Here is a 23628-nt window from a genome sequence, read left to right on the forward strand (position 1 = left end):
AACACAGCATCAAAAAAATGTCAGCTATCTAACAATAACTCGATGATATTTTAAACACTACTTGAATGAATGAAGGAATATGTCATGTTAGTAGATGAGAAAACTTATCTGTTAAGATGTCAACCTGTCCTGTTAGGGTCTTAGTCAAAATCCCCTTTTTTACAAAATGGCATCTGTTAGATTCTAACACTAACAGAAATCTAAAAGGCCTAAATAGCTGATACAGCCTCGAAGATGAATGAAGTTGGAAGAATTTACAACAGACAGATATACTTATTGCAGTAATTAAGATAACACTGGCACAAAAATAGATAAAAAGAACTATGAAACAAAGAAGAATCCAAAGCCAGATATCACACACAGGATCACCTAATTTATGATTCTCTGAGGGAAAAAAGGGTCTTTTTATTAAATGATGTTGGACCGAATGGATATTCACATGGGAAAAAAAAAACAGAATCCTGATACTTCACCTTACATATATACAAATATTAAGTTCAGGTAGAATATAAAATTCCTATATAAATAAAAATATGTGAAAAGAAAAATGATAAATATTTGATATTTAAATAAATGTAGGAATTTAAATGATGAAAAATGATAATTCATAAAATATATGGAAATATTACTACGATCTTAGAGTAGAAACAAATTTGTTTAAAGACAGGAAACACCAGATAAGAAAAGACTGATAAATTAAAATGCATGATATTTAAGAATTCCTTTTCTTAAAAAGGAATTCTCCCACTACATAATGGGAGAAGTTACTTGTAACACATCCATCCAACAAAGGATATGTATCTAGATGATATCTAAATATCTAAATATCTTAGAAATCAATGAGAAAAAGAAAGAAAACCCCAACAGAAAAATTGGCAAGAGATTCAAGAACTTCACAAGAGGATATCCAAATGGCCAATAACATAGAAAAAGATGTTCAACATCGTAAGCCATTAGAGAAGTACAAATTAAAACCACAATAAGCTACCACCAAGCAGCATATACATGTCTAAAATTAAAAACCAGTAATAAAACAATTGGGACTAATATGGAGCTAGAGCAAAATAGCTGCTGGTCAAAGTTACAACCATTCTAGAATATGGTTTGGCACTATCTGCCACAGGTGAATGTATACATATCCTGTGATCCTACAACCCCACTCTTTGAATACACTCATAAGAAATATATAGGAATGAAATGCTATTTCACTGGGCTATACTCTTACCATTTGGACAATTTTGTGACTATAAGTTTTACTATATAATAAAGTACTACTGGCACTGTGTAGGTAGGTACTCAACAAGCTTTTATTGAAAAACATTAAATTAGGTGTCTGATTGGTACTACTAAGCATATTTGGTAAAAATGATTTTTCAGTAATACTAGTTTATAATAGATGTCATGAAAATTTCTTCCAAATATTAGAAATAGGAATCTCTTCTGAGTCAAAATAATGGCAAAAGAGACTGTTCTAGGATGATTAATAGTCCCAGTTTGTTGGGGACTGAGGGTTAATCTGATTTATGAAATTTCCAGGGCTAATACCAGGAAAGTCTCAGTCTGAAAAACCAGAGTCTCAGCAAGCCTAATTTGTCCCAGTTTTCTACCTCAGTCCAATTAAAAACATTCAGTCAATCTGTCAGTCTTTGTTTGGACAAGAATCATCCAATTTGTGATCTTGTTCAAAAATCTTTATCAGTACTCTGATGTCTTAAAAACAAAAACAAAACACCCACTTTAAGCCTGGTGTTCAGTCTACCTAGTCTTATCTCCCACTTCTATATGACCTGTTACAGTTTTTTACGCAACTAGACCGTTTTTGATTCCTAAAATATTTTATTCTTTTGCTTTTGCTATTCCTTCCATCTGAAATATTCTATCACTGCTATTTCTTCCTATATAAGCCCAAACACTTCTTCATGTTTCTTTTCCTCCACAAAACATTTTATTTATCCTAAAACAATTGGTTCTCCAGGTTTTTCCCTCTTCGGAATTCTCATAATATTTATTTATGTGGTTCTCATGACACTCTCTAAACTCTACACAGCATTATATTTATTAGTCTGTCTCCCATACTGGATGGCAATCTCCTTGGGACCCTGTCTCATTCGTTTATATACCCTTAGAACATTTATCATAGTACTCATATAGTGGAAAATCAAATGTTTGATAAAAGAGAAAAGAGAGAACTGTCCTATAGATAATACAGCTTCTGTGTTTTTTCCAGAAAGTATTTGTCAAGCCAGCTGAGAAACCTAACTCGGCCCAATTGTACTTTCCCTCCATTCTTCTTTCTATGCACCTTTTAGGCAAATAAACTTATGTTGCTACAGAATTTAATACTTTTTCATACATTCTATATAACTCAACTGGCATACAAGATAAAGGGATTTAGTTACAGTCTTACATTGCAATGCTTAGATGGCTGGTCAACTTTCCCAAGCAACAAAGTGGTGCTCTTCTCCTTTTATTTTTTTCCCCCTTTTTAAAAGATTTTATTTATTTATTTGTCTGAGAGAGAGAGAAAGTACACAAGCAGGAAGAAGGGGAAGCAGGCTCCTTGAAGACCAGGAAGCTCGATGCAGGACTCGATCCCAGGACTCTGGGATCATGACCTGAGCTAAAGACAGGCACTTAACTGACTGAGCCAGCCAGGTGCCCCTAAAGTGGTATTCTCAAGGAAGCTTAGTTTGTTTCTCTTACCTCCTAATTTTGTTAGAAGACTTGATTCAGTTTTATTCTTCAGGGTTACTGAGTCAGTAATAAGTTCAGAACTCTTCTCATCTGACATCAGAGTTTCCTTGGAATCAATACTTTGAGTAGCCTACATGAAAAGAATAAGATACCAAAAAAATAAAGTCTCATAAACAATAATACCACTAATTTGCCTTAGTTTCAAAATACTGAAGTCTCACCTATGTGAAAAGGTTGCTAACTAAATTATTTACTATTATCAGATGTAGACTCACAAACTGAGGAAAGATTAATTTCTTTAATTATTGACTAGAGCATCAGGAATGGCCATAACCATAAATCTATCTGGGAAATGTGTTTTCAATGGACATAATCAATTGCTAAAATACTCTCACTTAAAAAGAGAGATTGAAATTTTGAATCCAACATAAAACACACCTCATTATTTTGTTACTATGATTGTATTTTATCCCAAAAATGTTAGTGAAAATTAAGATTTGTGTAAGTCCAAGACTCTAAATCCAAAAAGTAAACTTAGGTAAAATAAGCATAGATCGTGAAATAGAGGAATCACAAAAAATACAAATTGAAAAGATGTACACTGAAGTCAAGTAAAATAAGAATAGTATAACCCCTAAAAATCAGTGCACCAGAGACTCAGGTTATATCTTTGAATTTACAAAGATACATCACATTTACTCTCATTGCTGTATGAGATATCTTGTCAGATTAGATTAAAGACACCAAGAAACAAAAGTTGGGGGAAATGACTTCCCCAGCTATTCCCAAACCGGGCCAACTAACCTGCTTAAACATATGCATAATAACTGTTACTTCAGAGTTACCCCAGGAGATCACTGATCATTTTGCTACCACCTGTTTTGGAAGAACAGTTTAGGACTTCTGTATCACTTCCCATTAGTAATCCTATATCTCTTGGGCCTGCAGGAACACTGTTGGCCCCTTTCCCCAGAAAAAAACTCCATGGATTCTGGATCAGTAACCTTTGCTCCATATGAAGATCTTAAAATTAAAATACCTTTAAGTTTCTCAATTCACTGGAATCATTTCCACTTGATTTAGATCCAGGCACAATCATATCTCGGCGTTCTGATCCACCGGTCTGTCTACTACACACAACAAAATACCACAAAATAGTTTTAATACTTAACATGAAATTAATCTTTTCAGTGTTTTTTTATTTTTCAATTTTGAAGTTGACTTTTTAACAATATGTACACTACCTAAATGGAAAGATCTCTTGAAAAAAAAAGATTTTTTTTTTAAATAGTATGATTATAATACAAATATAACAAAATTAGGTGCTGGGTAATGACAAAAGGGATAAAGGTAAGTAGTACATCATTATGTGTTAAGCAACAGTTATAGCTAAGTATGACTGTGGTAAAGGAGAATGGGATAGCAGTATGTAGGTGAAACTATACTCACATTGCAAATAGCCTAAGGACTAGAGTATGAGCCTTCCCACAGGCTTCCACAGTACCTAGCCTATAGTCTAACATAACAAACACCAAGAAAATGACTGGTTTGTTTTCTTCTTATTTTTTTATAGTAAAAGAAATTCTCCTTTATTCTTCAGCTAGGTGTTTGAAACGGAGACGACAAAAGTCATCTCCTAAGATTTTAGACAATCAAAATGCTCTCTTAATATCTATCTTTAGTCAAGCCCTAAGCATGACAAGATTTTAATTAAAGAAGATGCCAACTAAAAATAAGAGTTGTACTTCTGAAATTTATTTGCAAAATGGTTCTTTGGAATCCAAGGAGACTTTTCTAACAGAAATAAGAAATCAAGAATGATTAGAGTCAAGAACAGACCAGAAAAATTTCCTTAGCTAAGCTGGGGTAATAGATTCCCACTTCTTTTTAGGGGATAAACACTCAACTTGAAGGAAGGAGAACACACTGAATGGAATGAACAATATTTCATCATTACCCACCCTTCTTCACCTCTTGATACCCTGGGCTCTGAAACAAATGAGTGAATCTGTCATCTTTCACACTGATAGCAGTCCTTCTTCTTGAACTAGTTAGCAAAAAAATTGTTCCCGCCCTTGCTAAGACTTTCATACTCATGAAGAAGAGATTCTTACCAGAGAGGCTATCCATAAGCAAATGTCCAGTCATTAGGATTTTTTACCCCAGGGACATCTGCATAAACTTTTAAGCTTAATATTGACTTAATATTTTTTCTTCTGTGCTTCCTAATTTGTTAATCATTTAATTTTTTTTTTTTTTAGATTTTATTTTAAAGTAATCTCTACACCCAGCATGGGGCTCATACAACCCTAAGATCAAGAGTCACAAGCTCCACCGACTGAGTTAGCCAGGCACTCCCATTCTTTTAATTTTTAATGAGTGAAAAAGCAAAATAAAGTCATTTCTTTGTCCCTAGTAGCATTTAGAGACTTGGTAACCTTTAATACTAAATAAAAATTAAATCATAATTACTATTAGGCAATAAAAGACTTTGTGACCATTCAGTCATCAATCTTTAAGTATTGAAAACAAATTAGGGCACGTACTGCATGGAGCACTGGGTGTTGTGCAAAAACAATGAATACTGTTACGCTGAAAAAATAAATAAATAAATAATTAAAAAAAAAAAAAGAATATTAAAATTCAAACATACCTTTTTGTTAAACTTGGTACAACTGAAACATCTGTCTTCCCATAATCCGGGCTACTTAGAAGGTTAACTGGGACTCTTCCAAATGGGCATGACTAAAAATGTTTTGAAAGATTAAGTAACCAACTGGGAAATAAGCATATACCTTACTACTTAATCAAGGCAAATTAAAATTTAACTTACCCGTTTAACTTTGTTTTTTTGTTTCAAGGGATTTCGATGACCTATCTCTGCATCTTGAGGGGGCAGGTTCTCTCTATACAGAAAGAAAATACCCCAATTTTTAAAAGAATAATATTAACATAGGTATTACTATTAATTACTAATGTTACCACTGTAACATTAAAATACATATGCAGTTGTATAAATAGCGTAAATATATGGTGAATATTTAAAAAAACAGATTCAGTTTCCTTACCCATACAAAAACCTGGCTTTCGTAGTCTGTCCTCTGGAATCACAACTGACATTCCTATTCTGTAAATGTCCAAGTGAACTGGGGAATGATTCTTGAGCAGTCAATACCGTAGATGCTATAAAAAATTTTAAATTGTAATTAAATTCATAAAGATATAAGGAATACACCAAAAAAGTAATCTCACAAATAAGAATATTTAAAAGGATAATTCATGGTAAACATCTGTCCTCAAGTAAGATACGCACACATGAAGATGTTATGAAGATAATTCTCTTATACTTTGCAACTGATTCTTTTTTTTTTTTTTTAAAGATTTTATTTATTTATATGACAGAGAGAGACACAGTGAAAGAGGGAACACAAGCATTGGGAGAGGGAGAGGGAGAAGCAGAACCACGCCCCCACCCCAGCAGGGAGCCCCACGCAGGGCCCAATACCAGGACCCCAGGATCATGACCCAAAGTCGAAGGCAGACACTCAACCATCTGAGCCACCTAGGCACCCCACTTTGTAACTGATTCTTAATGACATACCTGTTTCCCCAGAATAAAGGCACATTCCCTATTTCTAAAAATAGTCATTCTCTTGCTTTTTAAAAATTAAAATTAAAATTGTTTTTAATGTATTACTAATGATTTTGATGAGGGGAAAAAAAATTCCAAAAGGGTTAATATTTTACTTCAAAAAGTCCTACCTCCTTTACATCTAAAATTTAATCTTAGATTTTGATCATTCAAAAATACCAAATACAGGAGCGCCTGGGTGGCTCAGTGGCTTAAAAATACCAAATACAAAGATGGCATTTTAAAAAAAATATTATCCTGAAGACACCTGGGTGTCTCAGTTGGTGAAGCATCTGCCCTCAGCTCAGGTCATGATCCTGGGGTTCTGGGGTGGAGCCCTGCATTAGGTCCCCTGCTCCCTGGGGAATCTGTTTCTCCCTCTCCCTCTGCGCCCCCCTCTCCCCGACCCCACTTGTATGTGCACTTTTTCCTCAAGTAAATAAAAAAATCTTTAAAAATAAATAAATAAAACACTATCCTGTATTCTCTTTGCAGACAATCTACCACAGAAAAGTAATAGCACACATTAACACATTTACCTAATAAACTCTTCTTTTCCTCCTCTGAAAGCAGCTGCTTCTTTTGAAGGTTTAAATTCCGAATGGCAATTTCCAGCATTTCCAGTGGTACCGCTCCACATTCTACAGCTTTATGAAGAAGTTGTTTACTTTTTTTGAAATTACCTAACAAAGTAAAAAATAATTGTCATTTTAATGCAGCAATCTTTATTCCCCAAGTACTTATTCATCAGGACCTAAGGAAAAATTTTAAAGGCCTAGGCAAAAATATTTATTCCAAGATTCATGTATGTACCTTATTTCATAAGCAAATAATAGCAATTTCACTTTTGATAAAAATTCCTGTCAAATAGTTTACTTATAGAATATGTAATTAACATAATTATGCATTAGCTTTACCACCATTTTCCACTTTCAAAAGTAAAAGAAATATAACAAAGCAGTATAAAGTGGGGGCAGCAAAAACCAAGTAAGATAGAAACCTAAGGAACTTAGTAAAAGGGAAAACTAAGTCATAGATATTACTATAGTCCCAAGAACACCAATCTATTTCAATAGAGTATAATAATTATGATTCATCACAACCTTTAATTATTAAGGTTGACATCTTTTGCTAAAGGGAATCCTCTATCAAAAGGATTCACATTTTAAAAATAGCAAAGATTAGTCTTTAAGCTACCAGACTTAGCTATACCAACCCCCAAATGCAAAATAATTGAGACTACTATAATTATCAGACACAAACATATCAACAAATTTCCTTTCAATTGCAAACTTACTCAATATATTTTGTCTAGAATTGGATTTATAAATATCAAATGTATACATCATGGATCATATGGAATGTGTTATCAGAACTTTTGAGAGCCACTCAGCTATGCTACACACTTGGCACTTTGGATATAAAAATGATTAAGAAATGGCCTCTAGGTATCATGCTTAGTGAAATAAGTCGGAGAAAGACAACTATCATATGATCTCCCTGATATGAGGAAGTGGAGAGGCAACATGGGGAGTTAGGGGGATAGGAGAAGAATAAATGAAACAAGATGGGATTGGGAGGGAGACAAACCATAAGTGGCTCTTAATCTCACAAAACAAACTGAGAGTTGCTGGGGGGAGTGGGGGTTGGGAGAGGGGGAATGGGGTTATCAACACTGGGGAGGGTATGTACTATGGTGAGTGCTGTGAAGTGTGTAAACCTGGCGATTCACAGACCTGTACCCCTGAGGATAAAAATAATTATATGTTTATAAAAAAATAAGAAATAAATAAAAAAATTAAAAAAAAAAGAAGTGGCCTCTAGTTTCTGAGAATTTACAAATTTTAAGACTATAAATATATCTGATAGTGGCTAAGTATACATTTATTCAGAGTTGTGGTATTTCAGGATTTGAACATTTGAGGGCAAAAGAAGAAAGGCAGGCTTAGATAAGAACTAGAAATTAGGGAGCTTAATAAGGTCATAGACCCCTTTGAGAGTTTGATAAAAACTATGGAATGTCCTCCAACACTACAAAAATATACATACACACCAAACTACACATAGATTTCAGAGATGTGTATATTTCCTGAAAGCCTAATCATAACCTTGTTCAAAATAATCACAATTTTGACTTTGAGGCCACTACTATATTGCAATGATAAAGTTTCCTTTTTACAGATAAGTTGAGATTTTCAATATTTATATATACTAAAGATATAAAATTTATAGTTGCTGTTGATAGGCCATAATACCTCAACAAAAGTTTTAAGTAAAATGAAGAAAAGAAAGAGGGTATTAAAGGTCTGGCCAAACTTACTCTAATAAGCAAGAATTAATCAATTTTCCTAGGCAAAAAGGGAATGATTATTTTTTTAAAAGTCACCTGACAATACACAGGATGGATTAGAGATAATTCAGATAACTAGGACTCAGAAATACTGTAAATAAGTAAAAGGTTAGGGTTTTCAAACAATTTCCTGAGGTTTTTTTTGTTTGTTTGTTTTGTTTTATTTCCTGAGTTTTTACAAGGCTTTTCTCTAACCTCAGTCCTGGGAAATACACTCCAGTGACTGAGCCCTGCTTTGAGCACCATGATGGGGATTCTGGCTGAGCCAAACCAATAGTGATGTGTGTATTACTGGTAGTAAATGGGATCAGCGTTGGAGCAGAGGGAAAATTAGGAACATGTGGCTAGAGGGCTGACTGAGCCTGGATCCAAAAGCCCCAGAAAATGAGAAAAAGAAAAGACAAAAGAATGGGTAGGCTAAAAATGTCTGAAGAAGAGATTGCCATGGTTCTATGAAAAAGTCCAAGACTATGCAAGAATCAAATGAACAAGAAATAAAAGCTTCTACAGCAGTTTGCTTTTCTTTTTAATTAAAAAGGGGAAGTACCAATTAATGCTACAGTTTTATTTTGCTATATATTTTGGTAGTATAACCATAGCATAAGGAAAGTTTATCTAAGTGCGAACTTAAGTATCTGATATCCTTTTATCACACAAGTATTCAGTGAAAAAGTCACTTTCTTTTGGACATTTCCTGAATCTAATTAATTACACAAATATGATGTTCATACTTATTTCCCTGGATTATGATTTACAAGTAGAAAAGCTAGTATAACAAATATTCTCTGCATTTACACTTTGTTGGCATTCTTCCCCCATATTGTCATCTGACCAACTTCAGTGCCTTTTGTCTCAAATTTCCACTTCATATGTATGATTTAACATTACAATGTGAGGTACAGCAGGAAGTTATCTATTACTTAAAATTTGGACTTGATGTTTTCAAATTACCTTGTGATAGTTCAAATTGTGCAAAAGATATATGCACAAAAGCAAATTTCTTGCAGTTTGCTTTGGCCATCTGAAAGCAGTCACGGGCATCATCCGGCTCCTGAATACTATAACAAAGATTTTAGAGTCAAATATTAAGAAAAAGGACAGAGCTACTTACGTTTGATACTCCGTATTCAATTTTCCAAGGGATGTGGGATATTGTTTTTCTCTGTGTGTAAAATTAAATACTAATAAGTTAAAATACTAATAAGTTAGTTTTTATAATCTTTTTAGGCAGAGACCAGAATATTTAACTTTTGTGGGAATATGTACATGGTAAATAGTTTACAATACTCACTTGTTAATTACAAACAAAAGCATTTGGTTAAAAAATACTAATTTTCTTACAATTGATCCTGACATATTTCTTTTATAATGTAGTTATGTGCTATGTAATTTAGTTAGTTAAATGTAGTTTATTTATTTATTTTTTTAAAGATTTTATTTATTTACTTGACAGAAAGAGATCACAAGTAGGCAGAGAGAGAGAGGGAAGCAGGCCCCCTGCTGAGCAGAGGGCCGGATTGGGAACTCAATCCCAGAACCTTGAGATCATGACCTGAGCCGAAGGCAGCGGCTTAACCCACTGAGCCACCCAGGCGCCCCTAAATGTAGTTTAAAAAGTGAATACTTACGCTTTTAATTCAGCAAATCTCACTTGAATTTGAGCAAAACTCTCATTTTGGCCATATTTATCTGGAGGAAGTGCTTCAATTGCCTGACTGTAACGACCAATCAATTTATTTAAAAGAGCATCATTTAGGGGGACACTGTTTTTCTCTAGTTTCAGCAACAAATTCAACCAGTCCTCTGGGTTGTTGGCCATCATCATAATTTGGTTAACAGTTCCCGAGTTATCTGAGTAAGAGGAACAAAATATACCACAACAAATGCCAAATTGCACTTTCCTTTCTTTCTTTCTTTCTTTTTTTTCTGAAGATTTTATTTATTTATTTGACAGACAGAGATCACAAGTAGGCAGAGAGTCAGGCAGAGAGAGAGAGTAGGGGGAAGCAGGCTCCCTGCACTTTCCTTTCAAATGAGTTAATAATTTACATTCTCAGTATTAATGTATATAAGCTCCTTAAAACACCTTAAAACTTTAACAATTCATATAAATATAAGCAACTTATTTACTGCATGTATGTCTTTATAAGAGTTTATTTTACTACTAAAGTTACATGTTTTGAAGGAAAGAGAAACTTTGTAAATAAGCTTTTTTATAAGTATATTTTAAAAGACCGTATGTAGTCCAAGAAAGTTTTATGCTCTAGCAGCATAATTCTATTTCAGCCCCCTAACTATCCAAAGAAAACCTAAGCCTCTCATACCACCACCTGTAACAACTTTGTTAGAAAATTCTTCATCAGTGACTTATTCATTAAAAATTTAAAAAACTTATTGCCCCATTCCTAACATAATCTTCCTTACAACCTCATCCATCCAACATTATCTCCATATACCTCAAACTTACCTTTAGCCCAATTAAACCCAATTGAAATTTTAAAATTAAAACCAATTTTGGGGCACCTGGGTGGCTCGGTGGGTTAAGCCTCTGCCTTCGGCTCAGGTCGTGATCCCAGGGTCCTGGGCTCGAGCCCCACATCAGGCTCTCTGCTCGGCGGGGAGCCTGCTTCCTCCTCTCTCTCTCTGCCTACCTGTGATCTCTCTCTCTCTGCCAAATAAATTTTAAAAAAATAATAATAAAATTAAAACCAATTTATAAAAGTTAAGTAACTGGTATGGTTATTTTCTTCTCCAAGTTACCCATCTTTCTCCATTGTTTTCATGTTGTAATTGTTTTTTTTTACTTTCTTTACTGTCAATTTTTTTTTGTAAAGATTTTTATTTATTTGACAGAGAGAGAGAGAGAGAAATCACAGAGCACAATTAGGCAGAGAGGCAGGCAGAGAGAGAGAGAGAAGCAGGCTCCCTGCCAAGCAGAGAGCCCGACGTGGGGCTCGATCCCAGAACCCCAGGATCATGACCTGAGCCGAAGATAGAAGCTTAACCCACTGAGCCACCCAGATGCCCCATGTCAATTGTTTTAAAAAGACAAACTGAATTAATGTCAGTCTCTTGTTCAGGATATTTTAGTCATTACTAAATGTTATTAAATTCAGATTTCCCAAAGAAACTATCATTCCTTCTATAAGTTTCAGTTGCCTTCCATAAGGGCAAAATCTTTGCTTTTACAAACAAAATTAGTGTTTCTGCTTTTTACTAAAACATAACATACTCATTACTTTGCTTTATTTTAAATTTAATCTGGCCTGATATTAATTTCATTTTTTTCTTTTCTTTTTTTCACCTCCCTTCCATTGTGCTAACAAATTTGTCTGCAAGAGGTTTAAAAAAACCCACTCTGTGTTGGAACCAGAAAAGACTGAATAGCCAAACGAATGTTAAAAAAGAAAACCAAAGCTGGTGGCATCACAATTCTGGACTTCAAGCTCTTTCACAAAGCTGTAATCATTAAGACAGTATGGTACTGGCACAAATACAGACACACAGATCAATGGAACAGAATAGAGAACCCAGAAATGGACCCTCAATTCTACGGTTAACTAATCCTACTCAACAAAGTAGGAACGAATATCCAAGAAAAAATTCTCTTCAACAAATAGTGTTGGGAAAATTGGACAGCTACATGCAGAAGAATGAACCTTTCTTATACCATATAAAAATACTAAAAAAAAAAAAAAATAGACTCAAAGTGGATGAGAGACCTAAATGTGAGAAAGAAACCCCATCAAAATCCTAGAGAACATAGGCACCAACCTCTGTGCCCTCGGCCATGGTAACTTCTTGCTAGACTCGTCTCCAAAAGCCAAGGGAAACAAAGGCAAAAAGGAACTACAGGAACTTCATGAAGATAAAAAGCTTTTGCACAGCAAAGGATGCAGTCAACAAAACCAAAAGACAATGGGCAGACTGGGAGAAGGTATTTTCAAATGTCTTACCAGATAAAGGGCTAGTCTCCAAAATCTATAAAGAACCTATCAAACTCAAAACCCAAAGAACAAATAATCCAATTAAGAAATGCACAAACAGACATGTCTCCAAAGAAGACATACAAATGGCCAACGGACCCAAGAAAAAATGCCCCACATCCCTCCGCATCAGGGAAATACAAATCAAAACCACAATGAGATATTACCTCACACCTGTCAGAATGGCTAAAATGCACAAGTCAGGAAACAACATATGTTGGCGAGGATGCGGAGAAAGGGGAACTCTCTTACACAGTTGGTGGAAATGCAAGCTGGCGCAGCCACTCTGGAAAGCAGTGTGGAGGTTTCTCAAACAGTTGAAAATAGAGCTACCCTATGACCCAGCAACTGCACTACTGGGTATTTACCCCAAAGATAAAAATGTGATCCAAAGGGGCACCTGCACCCCAACGTTTATAACAGCAATGTCCACAATAACCAAACTATGGAAAGAGCCTAGATTTCCATCAACACACGAATGCATAAAGATGTGGTATAGATAAACAATGGAATATTACTCACCCATCAAAAAATGAAATCTTGCCATTTGCAACAATGTGGATGAAACTAGAGGGTATTAATGCTGAGCAAGATAAGTCAATCAGACAAAGACAATCTCACTCATATGTAGAATTTAAGAAAGAATACAGAATCATAGGGGACGAGAGGAAAAAATAAAAGACGAATCAGAGGAGACAAACCATAAGAGACCCTTAATCAGAGGAAACAAACTGAGAGTTGCTGGAGGCTGGGGAGATGGGGTAACTGGGTGATGGACATTAAGGAGGGCATGTGAAGTAATGAGCACTGGGTATTACAGAAGACTGATGCATCACTGACCTCTACCTCTGAAACTAATTATACATTATATGTTAATTAATGGAATTTAAATAAAATTTAAAAAACTAAAACACTGTTTGCAAATGAATTCCTCAGGCCTAAGAGTACTCCATTCTCCCTCTACTCAGAACTTAAAATTGTGCCTTTATTGTGTTAGTATTTATTTGATGCCAAACATATTTTACAGTGTAGTGTAGTGATTATATGAATTCTTGTCACCTAGAAACCATGGTTTTAAACTTTGGATTTCCCTCAATACTTATGATAATGTCTTATATCCCAGTTATCAATATATGTTAAGTATTTACAGTTTTAAGTGAGCTAAGAATTTTTTTTTTTAAGATTTTTATTTACTTACTTAAAAGAGAGAGAAAGCGTAAGAGAAAACAAAAGCAGGGGGAGCGGCAGAGCAAGAAGCAGGCTCACTGCTTGGGGCTTGATCCCAGGACACTGGGATCAAGACCTGAGCCCAGGGCAGACGCTTAACCAACCGAGACACCCAGGTGTCCAGACCTAAGAATTTTAAATAAGGACCCATCTTGGTGCTCAAGATTTAACAGTATTTAAGTACACATAATAAAATACAGTAATATTCTACTAAGATTTTGCCTAACACCAAAATGATCATTTTCTAGGTTGTTTCAGTTGAATATGACCTACCATCATGACTAGATTTCAGGTTCTTCCACTTATTGTCAATCCCTCATTCATTTCTCATTCATTTAACAGTAAAGATACAACAAATTTTATCCAAAGGTCATCTCAAACAACCTCAATAATTTGAAATATAGAGAGAATTACGCCCCGAGCTAACTGCTCATAAAGCTAGGGTATTAAACTTTGGGCAGTTTTGCTCATTCATCATCCAATAAAAATTTAAGTATCCATGACATCCCAGGCACCATTCCAAGCCCTGCAGATATAACAAAACAGACAGAAATCATAGCTTCATGAAGCTCACATTCTAGTGGAAGAGACAGACAACAAACAAATTCATGAGTAAATTAGATGTAAGGTGATTAATGCAATGGAGAAAAATAGTACAGGGAAAGGATACACATGCTCACACCAGCATGTTGCTATTTTAAATAAGTGAATTAGGAAAAGCCTCACCAAGAGGACCTGTGAACAGACCTGGAAAAATTAAGAGTAGGTAGAGATCTCAGGAGTGGTGTTCAAGGCAGAGAGCAAAAACAAAGGAATTGGGACAGAAGCTGGTCTAGCGTATAGTACGAGAGATAGCAGGGAAGCTACTGTCGCTGGAACAGAGTAATAAGCAAAGGAGAATACAATTAAAAGGGAAGTAATAAGAAGATTCTCCACTATTAAAAATCGAGTGTTTGACTTTAAGTTTATACCATAATTTCATTAAGGTTCATAACGTTTTCTCAGTTTGCAGCAAAAAAAAAGTATGGAAAAAAACGGCACATCTACTGATGGTGGGCATATCAACAGAAATAACAGCTGACTAATGGAAGAGTTAAGAGCACACTATAATAAGTTTCCATTTTTAAGAAAGCAGAAAATTGTGGGAAAATTTCCACACAGAAGGGTTAAAATATAAAGTATTTGTAGTCTAATCAGCAAGCAACAATTACTGAGAAAATTACATTTATGAAATACAAGTGGTTAACGCTTCATTCCTTTACCTTAGCAGGCACTCAAAGAAAAGGAACTCACCTGTAGTATCAGCAGAGACTTTATTCAAGCTTAGCTCATCAGTAAGGTCTTCGTTTTTAAATTTATTTTTAATATCTCTCACTTTGTTCATTATTGAATCAATTGTCAATTCTCTGCCACTTAAATCCTCAGCCTCCATTTCTAAGGAAAAAAAAAAAAATTGAACTGATCATCATTCCTTTCTACAAGCATTAAAGAAAAAAAAAAAGTTTCAACTCGCTTTTTAGAACCCAGAACACGAAAGCTTCAGTTATGCAAACCCATCTAAAAGCAGATATTGAGTAGCATTTGTGAAACTATGTGCGTGAAAACAACAGCACATCTTGTAATTTGTCCAGCATGGTTTCCAAGAGGTCCGATACACCTTTTCTTCCCAACAGAATTTCAATGAAGCCATTGCACACCACAGAAATTGCTGCCCCTCCTTCCTTTCAAACTTTCCATTTCTTCCCCATGCTTTCCTTTTTTTCCAGATTTCCAGATTTATTTCCTCTGGGCCATCTGCAAATTCAGTCATTTTTTTTTTTTTTAATGTGAGGGAATGTTCGCTTGGATTCTGGTAGTGACATATAGACATAAAGAATATTTTTGATAATGAAAACCACTCCTTTATTCACCTACTGTATGTAAGCCTCCACATTGCAAGTGTTTTCAAAGCGGAAAACACATTATTGCCTTTTATTGATACATGGGATATCAGAAGGCTTGTTCTTATGCCTATCTGACAGAATTTTGATTTGCTATCTTAATCATTTTAAAACCAAAAACCTACTGTATTCTTACAGCACTGAGCACTTGCTCATCTGCACGGTGGTGATGTTGCTAAGTGTCTGCAGTCATTCTCCCTGTCAATCTCAGGTTTGTGATTCGCAGACATTAACCCATTAGCCCAGGGTAACTGATATCAAAGCCGTCCCTGACCTCGAGTTTGGCAATGAAAAGGGGCGATGAAGTGGGCACCTAGATACCGCTACTTTAAGTCGAGTTCAAAATGTAACCGTCAGAACCGGGTCACTGTCTCCTCTCCCTGTTCTAAAACACCAGGCAAGAGGGCGTGTCTTTTGCGAGAAGACTTCATGTCCCCAAGTCTCTCCCCAGGTGCCCGCTAGGCCCTCTCTTCAGTGAGGTACACACCCATCTCTTGTTTCCTGGGTCCTCAACAAAATCTCCCTCACCACCCGCTGGATTGGCGGAAGCAGCGAGACCTCCCCTCCCCCTTCGGTTCGTTTAGCCGCGCCCTACGTCTTCTACCAGGCTCTGACTCCTCTCCGCCTCGCCCTAACCACTCACCGACCCTCGCGGCTAAAGAGCCCACACACGGGCTGCCGCCGTTCCTCGGTGTCCCCGCGAGGGAGAACTCACCGCCAGAAAGCGGAGTTGGGAAGAAAAGATGGAATCCAGAGTCCTCTCCGCAAACACGTTTGAATCTCCCCGCCGCTATCGTCGCGACTGCCTATTGGTCAGTTCTAGTCACGTGGAAGCGTCTGTCGTAATAGGCTTGTGTGCGTCCGCCCCGCCCCGCCCCCTGCGGTCCGCCAGTTCCGCCACAGAGGTTCCTGCGCTAGGATTCCACCGGGTCGGGGCGGGCGGTACCTGGGTCCCTGTACTTGGTGGGCGTTCCTGGGCGTGTGCCGGGGCGTTCCCAAGCCGTTTTTCCTGCACATTTCCGTTTAACCAGGCGAAACTTTTGCCGGGGAGGGTGCCACCCCTGGACGGAGCTACCTCGTGAGAAGAAAATAGTAACGGGGACCGTTCGTTGCTCCCGGCATCAGGACCTAAAAGATCCCGTGTGAGTCGGTCCCCCCGCCGTACCGCTACCGGATTCCGTCCTTCGCGCAGAGCTACCTTCAACTCTGCGGCCTGCGCAAGAATCTCAGTCTATTTTGTCCTTGAGCTGCCACTTGCGCCTTTCCGCTATCCTAAAATAAATAACTCCGCGCTTAGTCTTCAAGACAAAGCCCTTCCCTTTGTCAAAATTTTGTGCAGAATTCACAAACCCGTCTGGATTGCAGCGGGCCTCATCAGCCCCCTCCCTCGGAATTCGTCCCATTCTGGAGCTCACGGAAAGGGTACCTCCCTAGTAACCCACCCCTGCTGGGCCTCTACTGTTAAAGTGGCTTTGTGGTTCAAGGCAACACTTTCTCTTCTCTGCCAATCGAAGAGAAGTCTGTTGTACCAGCATTAGTACATATGCTGTATAGTCCAACAGGCTGGTCGGTTTTGTGTATGTGTAGGAAACGAACTACAGCTGTCACTTGTTTACTCCAAAGCTGTCCTTAGAGCCCTAGCACTTCCAGCTCTGGCTAGCCACTTAGCCAGCAAGAAAGCCCTTCCCCTCTTACTGCATCTTTCTGTATCCACTGGCTATGTATTTTTATCTCAGCAGAACAGAATCGTCTTGTAGCATGGTTGGGTGATCGCCACCTTTACACCGTTTTGTCTAACACTGCTTTTACTTGGAAGGAATTGACTATTCCCCCAATTCTGTTGGTCTCTTGGAGCCTGATTTCAAAACTTGGCATTTTCCTAAAAAGACATCCGCTGAATAACCTCACCCTAACATTTCTTCCTATATACTCATTCCTTTGGTGATCTCCAGTCTTAATTTTTAAATATAAACTATATGCTGATGACTCCCAAATTTATATGTCCAGCTGAGCTCTCTCCCCTGAACTCCAGAATCATATATTCATTGCCTACTTAACATCTCCACTTCCTGTCTCATAGCACCTAAAAACTGAGTCCTGGATCTTCTCCCTTAACCCCCAAACGTGTTTTTTACAAAATCTTCTCTAAGTGACAGTTTCATTGTTAAAATTTTTAGGCGAAAAGCTTTGGTGTCATCGATGACACCACATCCAATCTATAAGCAGATTGTGTTAGATCCATCAAGGTATTCGTGGCATCCTACCACTTCTCCACACCTTCACTGCTACCAACCTAGTTCTTCGTCCCTTAGATTATTAGTACCATAGCCTCCTGGCTGGTCTCCTTGCTGCCACCTTTGCCTCACTTCAATTTATTTTCCAGCTCAGCAGAGTATTCTTCAATCACATCATCTCACTCCTTTTCTCAAAATCCTTCAGAGCTCCCTGTCTCACCCAGAATAAAAACTGAAAGTCCTTACAGTGGTCTAGAGCTTACTGTTCAATATGGTAACTACTAGCTACATAGGCTATTGAGCACTTAAAATGTGGCTAGTGCAACAGAGGAACTGGATTTTTAAATTAATGAGGTTCACTAAAACCTGATATTTTAGGCAATTAGAAAATTTTTAAGTATGTTTAGAACCTGAATTTGTGAAGCTACTTTTTCAAGTGTAAATCTTGTGAAATCTAAATGCAGATTAACTACTTTCTGTGTAAGTGCATATATGTTGTGTATAAATACACACTGGATTTTGAAGACTTAGTATGAAAAGATAATGTAAAATATATTATGGATAGTGTATATATTGATCACAGTTTGAAATGATATTTTTATATATTGTATTAAATAAGATATATTATTAAAATTAATATCCCCTGTCAACTAACCATGTAAGCTTCCTATAAGTGCTTGAAGAACTATTTTACTGTGTCCTGCACAATTCTCAGCAACTATTTATTGACAGGTTATCATTACAAGCTATTCAGAAACAAAAGTAGGTACAATTCTTGGCTGAATGTTTTATTGATTGTTTTCATGGGAGATACGTAACAATGTGCCTTATTGGGATGAATAGTTCCATTGCAGTGTGTAGACATCTACGTATGAGGGTATCCATGGCTCTCCTGCTTTACCCAGAATCAATGCTTCTGACTTACCTATCCAAATAGATTTGATCCTTAACTGTTGTTCAAACAGAAATTTAGCTTCACCACATTTAGAAACTGTTGGCAGTTTCTAAAAGGTCGTGATAAACAAGACCAATGATGGAAAATCAGAAATGGACAAATGGCAGGGAGCCTGCTTCTCCCTCCCCCACACCCCCGCTTGTGTTCCCTCTCTTGCTGTGTCTGTGTCTCACTCTGTCAAATAAATAAATCTATCTTTAAAAAAAAATAGAAAAGGCCATATAGAATAAACCAAACTCTCATTGTGACAGTTTCTAAATTTAGGGAAGGCAATAAACACAGAATAACTTCATTTTTGCAAAGAAAGTGATGAAGACTCCCTTACTGTTTTTGTGGCTAGGAGATGGGTATGTAAGCTCCATGCTATTAATGTGAGATGATCCTGCAACTCTATGGGCCATTATTCTCAAAGAACACTGCCTAATGGTTTCAGTCTGGTCCCTAGTGGAAGGCCTCAGACCTCTATCACTGGTCTTACTCTAAACTACATATTTTACCCATGTGACAAACATATAGAAATAATGCTTATTCATTTTTCACATACTAATTAAAACAAAAAAAATGCAAAATATTAGAAGATAATTAAAAAGGATAAAAATTAAATTACGAAATTTATAGGGATAGATGTAATTAAGGTTTATAAAAATAAAGTTCTTGAATACATAATTAGAGCCCAGCCAAGATGGAGAAACACAGTCAAGATTTATTCTGTGGAAACAACAAAAGCTGCACAAAATAAATGAAACAAGCATTTTCAAGCATTAGATATCAGACAGCATAGGACAGTGATCCCTGAGGTTGTGCAAGGAAACAAACAAATGAGCCCTGAGATTGTCTGTACATTAATACCTCGAGAGAGTTTCCAAGATGCAGTATAGGGAGAAGGAAAGCCAGGCATTCCCCCTAAGTTAAGGAGATGGAGTTTGGGATGACCAAGGCAGCTGAAGTTCACAGGGCAGAGTACCAGAAAAAAAGTGAGCAGGACAGAGAGAATTCTGGAAATCTACAGAAAGGCCTCTTGAGTCTTTGGCTGAGTACCAATGAGTGCATGTGTCTTGTTTTCCCCCAAGGCCAGGGGAAAATAATAGCTGAAAGGATCAGAGGGAATAATCTCTAGAGCCATAAAAAACAAGGGATAGTTCATGTTCACAGAACATCAAACAAAGGACTTAAATATTGCCTCAGTACTGGGGCAAAACTAGCCCTAAACTAAAGACTGCACTGGTCCAGCCTGACAAAACTTAGGAGCAAGCCTTAAAAGGATGAAGTTATTTCCATATGATTTAACTGTATCCCAAAACAAAGCTTAAGGATGTGTGTAGAAATACAAGAAAATCCATTCAGATCAAATTTACAATGTCTGGTGTATAACTGAAAACATTACCCATTATTCAAAGAAGCAGGAAAATGAGTGGATTAAACAACAGAAATTTATTTCCCCACAGTTCTGGAAGCTGGTAGTCCAAGATCAAGGTTCTAGCAGGGTTGGTGTCCAGTGAATCCTTCTTTCTCAGTTTGGAGATAGCCGCCTTCTCAGCATGTCTCTCAAATGGCCTTCCTCTGTGTACAGACTGAGAGAGAGAGAGGAGAGTCTCTTCTTCTAAGAACACATTCCATTGGGGGTGTCCTAATGTGATGACCATATTCATTATATGAATTTTAGGGGGACACATATTTAGTCCATATATAATATATATATCAGCATATATAGTGACTAATATAGTTAAAACTCTATACATAAATGTAATTATACAATCATAGATATGTGTGTTTATACATATATATACATATAACATACACACACACAAACATTTCTTTAATGGTGGGTGAATGGATGAAAGAAAATAAATGAAAAAAATCCCATCAGGAAGCCCAAATATTTTCAAAACATTTAGAAAATATTTTGAAGATGGAGTTGTGTTCCATATTTTAGCCTATTGGTGATTCCATTTTCCCTACCTGCTATCAGCCTTCTGTTTCTTTGAACAATCCACATTCCTCCACTATTTCTGACACTCGCTAGGTTTTTGCACATGTGTTTATATACAAGAGCCAGGGCGCCTCGGTGGCTCAGTCAGTTAAGTGTCTGCCTTTGGCTCAGATCATGGTCTGGGGTCCTGGGATTGAGCCCCATGTCAGGCTCCCTCTTCAGTGGGGAGTCTGCTTCTCCCTCTCCACCTCTATCTGCCCACCTCACCCTGCTCATGGTCTCTCTCTCTCTCTCAAATAAATAAATAAATAAAATCTTAAAAGCAAAAAGAAAAAACAGGGAGCCACTACATAGTATTTGAATTGTCTTCCTTTGGCTGCTTCAGTCACTCTTCTCAGGGTCCTAGCAGGTCTGCGGGATATCTCTGCCATTTTCCCTGTGATGTTACTATTATTAAGACTTTTAGGTCACAAATTTTATGTGTATGTTGCCAAATTCCTCAACATAGGTCTGTTTTGTTGTGGATTTTGTTCTGTTTTTGTTTTTTGTTTTGTTCTAATTTTTAGTGGACTCCACGCTGGGGCTCAAACTCACAGCCATGAGGTCAAGACCTGAGCTGATATCAAGAGTTGAATACTTAACTGAAAGAGCCACCCAGGCACCCCCCAACACAGGGCTGTTCTAAAGTAAAAGGTAGGTCTATAAAAGTTTTACTGCCATGAACCTCCTGGGAGGGGCAGTTGCTAGATAGTCTTAGTATGGAAATCCTCCAGTGAAGAGGAGAAAACCTAAGCCATCCTGCTCCATTTTACATCCCCCAAGGGATTAAGCAGAAGTTCAGATATTTGAATCAATGTAGAGACACCATACAGTAGTGTGAAGAATGAGCTTGGTGGTAAGTCCCTGAATAGTGCCAGCTGACATTTTCTCAGGATCGGCACATAATAATTTAATTTTCTCGAGAATTGAGGGAGAGTACTTTTAGAAAGTGGAAATGAAAAATCTCAGCACCTGTTACTCTAATTTCTAAGATGATGACTGTCCCTTGCTTATAATATCCATAGCCTTCTTAGTAACCAAAGCAAGAAGCCAGTCTCCTGACCAAAGTCTAAGGCCCCATATTATCTGGCCCTTTCTGATTCTCTAAGCTTATCTCATCACACTTTCTCCTCTCTTACTAAGTTCTAGCTCCTTGGCTTCCTCTCAGTTCCTTGAACACACTGAATTTTCTCTCACCTAAGGGGCTACCTCTTACTGTTGCTTTTACCTAGAACACTCATCTGCAGATCTCCGGTGGCTGGCTCTTTTCCATCTTTTAAAGATTTTTATTTATTTGTTTGACAGAGAGCGATCACAAGTAGGCAGAGAGATAGGCAGAGAGTGGGAAGCAGGCTCCCCGCTGAGCAGAGAACCCGCTGCGGAACTCAATGCCAGGACCCTGAGATCATGACCGAGCTGAAGGCAGAGGTTTTACCCACTGAGCCACCTAGGCGCCCCTCTTTTCCATCTTTTAGATTCCTGTTCACATACTACCTCTTCAGTGAGGCCTTTCAGTTGTTTGTCTTTATATCACCATGCTTATTCCCTTCCCTCTACTTAGCCCTATCTGTAGTTATTTATCTTTTATTGTTCTTTGTATTGTTATAACTTATTATCCTTGTGTTTATTATCTTCTCCTACTAAGTATTTTGCAACTAAAATCCTTCCTAGCTTGCTTGTTCAAATTATTATGCCAAAACATTGAATGATACCTAGCATATTGTAGGTAGTTAATAAAAATTGTTCAATGAATAAATAAATGAATCAGTGTTGCCCACCAGGTTACAAGGTCTGTAAGGACTTGATTAAAATATGTTTTGCAAACTATGTACTCTATCCCCCTGCACAAAGGATATACTTAATAAATATGTGCTGAATAAAAATGAAAGAAAAATAATAAGTCAAGGGGAACTGTGAAAAACCTAAGAGGCTAAGACATTTTGACTATATAGTAGTTATATATACTATATATAGTAGTTATATATACTATATATAACATATATAGTGTGTATATATACATACACTAGTTATATATACTCTATAGTAGCTGCATCTTCCATATGTGGTTATTGCAAGCCTGCATCTAGCTCTGAAGGGACTCACCAGCCTGTAGGTGCATTCAGGGTCACTTGAAGATGACTCATGTTTCAGCTCTTATTATCCCTAGTTGCATAAAGTTTGGTCTTCAACCCCTAAGATGCTCCCTCTAGCATTTCGAGCGTCATAGGGGATGTCTTACTTGTGATCGGAAAGACAGATACCTTACTAAATACCACATTTCTCCTCCAACGGTCACCATGCTTTCCCCAGATCCTAGTCCCCCAAGCATCTCATTCTTCACCCTGTTGCTACTCTACTGAGCGCAGAGGATGTCAGTACACGCTGCCATTCTTAAAAGTTCGCAGAACCAAAACCTGGTGATCTGTGGCAAATTGGCGTTATCTGTCTCTGGCCAATCTGAGGGGTCCAAAAACAATGCAATGTATCTGTGTGTATGCCTTCATGAAGTGTTCAGTGAATGTTCTTCTAATTTTTACTTACCGTCCTCATTTGACCTAGGACCCAGACAAGAATGTATGGGACGGGGCTAAGAACAGATGTGATAGGTCACAAAGGTATACTCAGAATCTCTTTTCTCCTCT

The 23628-nt window shown here is 37.2% G+C and overlaps 1 protein-coding gene across 3 annotated transcripts in view; it reads right to left on the reverse strand.

The window, feature by feature from the left end:
* Positions 1–16597, reverse strand: part of TTK (TTK protein kinase) — a 45490-nt gene extending 28893 nt beyond the window's left edge. For 2 of the 3 annotated variants that reach the window (XM_046005653.1, XM_046005651.1), the window contains exons 1-10: positions 16544–16597; positions 15182–15322; positions 10304–10526; positions 9627–9733; positions 6865–7008; positions 5763–5877; positions 5528–5600; positions 5348–5439; positions 3734–3824; positions 2704–2824 (exon numbers count right to left, since the gene is read on the reverse strand). In XM_046005653.1, the coding sequence (XP_045861609.1) occupies positions 2704–2824; positions 3734–3824; positions 5348–5439; positions 5528–5600; positions 5763–5877; positions 6865–7008; positions 9627–9733; positions 10304–10526; positions 15182–15320 (1105 nt within the window). In that variant the 5' untranslated portion in view covers positions 15321–15322; positions 16544–16597. Of the gene's footprint in view, positions 1–2703; positions 2825–3733; positions 3825–5347; positions 5440–5527; positions 5601–5762; positions 5878–6864; positions 7009–9626; positions 9734–10303; positions 10527–15181; positions 15323–16471 lie in introns of all 3 variants that reach the window. The other variant, XM_046005652.1, reaches the window with a different exon arrangement.
* Positions 16598–23628: the final 7031 nt, after the last annotated feature.

This window comes from Meles meles, chromosome 5 (assembly GCF_922984935.1).
Source record: "Meles meles chromosome 5, mMelMel3.1 paternal haplotype, whole genome shotgun sequence".
NCBI lineage: Eukaryota > Metazoa > Chordata > Mammalia > Carnivora > Mustelidae > Meles > Meles meles.